This window comes from Tupaia chinensis, unplaced genomic scaffold (assembly GCF_000334495.1).
Source record: "Tupaia chinensis unplaced genomic scaffold, TupChi_1.0 Scaffold144019_1, whole genome shotgun sequence".
Taxonomy (NCBI): Eukaryota; Metazoa; Chordata; class Mammalia; order Scandentia; family Tupaiidae; genus Tupaia; species Tupaia belangeri.
Genome location: NW_006203871.1, coordinates 239,155 through 241,016, shown reverse-complemented (window position 1 = coordinate 241,016; position 1,862 = coordinate 239,155). Strand labels below are relative to the sequence as shown.

At 63.5% G+C, this 1,862-nt stretch overlaps 1 protein-coding gene across 1 annotated transcript in view; it reads right to left on the bottom strand.

The window, feature by feature from the left end:
* BRSK2 (BR serine/threonine kinase 2) overlaps nucleotides 1-1,862 on the bottom strand; it is a 29,350-nt gene that overhangs the window by 10,516 nt on the left and 16,972 nt on the right. Inside the window, 2 exon segments of the mRNA XM_014583071.1 lie at nucleotides 833-881; nucleotides 1,494-1,701. Coding sequence (XP_014438557.1) covers nucleotides 833-881; nucleotides 1,494-1,701 — 257 coding nt within the window.

Below are 1,862 nucleotides of genomic sequence, written 5' to 3'. Positions count from 1 at the left end.
GCGGGGGGTGTGCGGAGGAGTCTGCCCGAGGGGGGGGGGGGGGGGGGGGCTTGCTTAGAGCCAATGACATGCTGAAGTCCCTCTCTTGTCAACATCCAGCTTGATGCTGCCTGCCAAGGCCACGTGTGTGAGGCCCTAACAGCTCCAGGCTGGCCCCTGGCCTACATGGGCTCCATGCTGCATTTTTACACGTGGACTCCACCAGTTACCAGTGACAGGCCACTGCGCAAAGCAGAGGGAGCCTGCACGTGAGCAGGAGCTGCCTTCACCCCAGGTGCCTGCAATTGGGCCGCCGGCACAGGGCACGTTAGTGCAGTATCTGGGGCGCCAGTGCAGCTCTGCCGAACACTGCCTTCCACGGCTTCCTCGTGCACACCAGTGAGTTGAGATCTCAGGGGCTCAGCTGGACTGGGCTTGCTCACCCTGCTCTTCCATCCTCTCAGTTCCATCGGTGCCGCCTTGGCCACCTGCCCTCCCTGAGCACACACATGTACTGCTGGCCTGCGGCTGTGCCCTGCTCCACATAGGCAGTGTTTCCCTTTGAGACCACCCTTCCTGCACTGGCCTCTGGAACACTCTTCACTGGCCCTCATCCCCTCTAGGCTTCCCTCCCAGGGCCGTGGCTTTGGAGCAGAGCTGAGCTCCTCCACTGCCTTCCCCTACACTGCCGGCATTCAGAATCATGGTGACTCAGTGGCCCAGCAGGCCCTGTGTGAGGTAGAAGGTGTGGCAGACTGACCGCCTGGCCACTGCCCCCAGTGCCACCCTGCCATGTGGGAAGGGCCCTACCTTCTCCCACACTAGCCTGGTGTCTGAAGCAGGGGCCACTTACTCTGGAGATGATTCTGGGGTCAGGTTGGACATCTCCTCTGGCGTCGGAACTGTACATGTAGATGGACAGAGAGAGAAGGCATGGTAACCACTCTCTTCCTTCGCTACAATCATCCAACGCTGAGGCTGGGGTCCTCAGTCCCACCCACCTCCCCCAGGGGACAGCCTAGCCACTTAAAGAGGCCCTGCTGGCAGCAGGGCTCCCAGCAGCAGGGAGCTGTCCTGGCCTCTAGTGCTGAAGTTGGCTGTGCCTTCTCAGGTCTCCAGCCAGCCCCAGCTCCAGAGGGCAGTGCCAAGGGGCCCGTGGCACTTGGCACACCGACAGGCTGCCCAACGGCTTCCTGGCCATCAGCACTCACATGACTTTCCATGTGCATTCGACCCCAAACAGACAGACAGGCGCACCCGCGTGTGTGTGGCTGGCAGCCTACAAAGCACATGCACATCCAGAGTGCTGAGCCAGCCTGTGGGCCTACTGCATCCAGGCTGCGGCCTGGTGCTCGGGCAGGGTGGCCGTGGAGGGAGGGCAGACCTGACCGAGGCTGCCAGTGCACGTCCAGCAGCCCACAGATTCTGCCAACACCAGGCACCCAGAGGGCTCACCTTGCAGCCTCTGCCCCTCACCCAAGCCTGGCCCTGGCACCTCCCCAGCAGGTGCTCACCTTGCAGTTTCCGGCGGTGGAAGCGAGGTGAGCCCAGGAAGCTGTTCTTGATAGAGTTGAGCCGTGTCCTCCACGGCACCCCTCCGACACTGGGGCTGGATGGCGGCGTGGGGTTGGGTGTGCCAGCCGGGCTCTCCTTTGGCGTGTGGACAGGCGTCCCCTTGGGGGTAGGAAGGGGACTGCCCCTCGGTGAGGGGTGAGGGGTCACCTGTATGGTGGGGACAGATTTGGTGTTTGGTTCAGTGCCAGTGGGTGGCGGCCGGGTGGGGGCCGGCAGGGCAGGTGGGCCTGGGGACAGGGCCAGCTGAGGGCCAAGGATGGTGGCAGGAGGCCGAGCCTGGGAGCCGGCTGGGAGTGGGTTGGACTTGG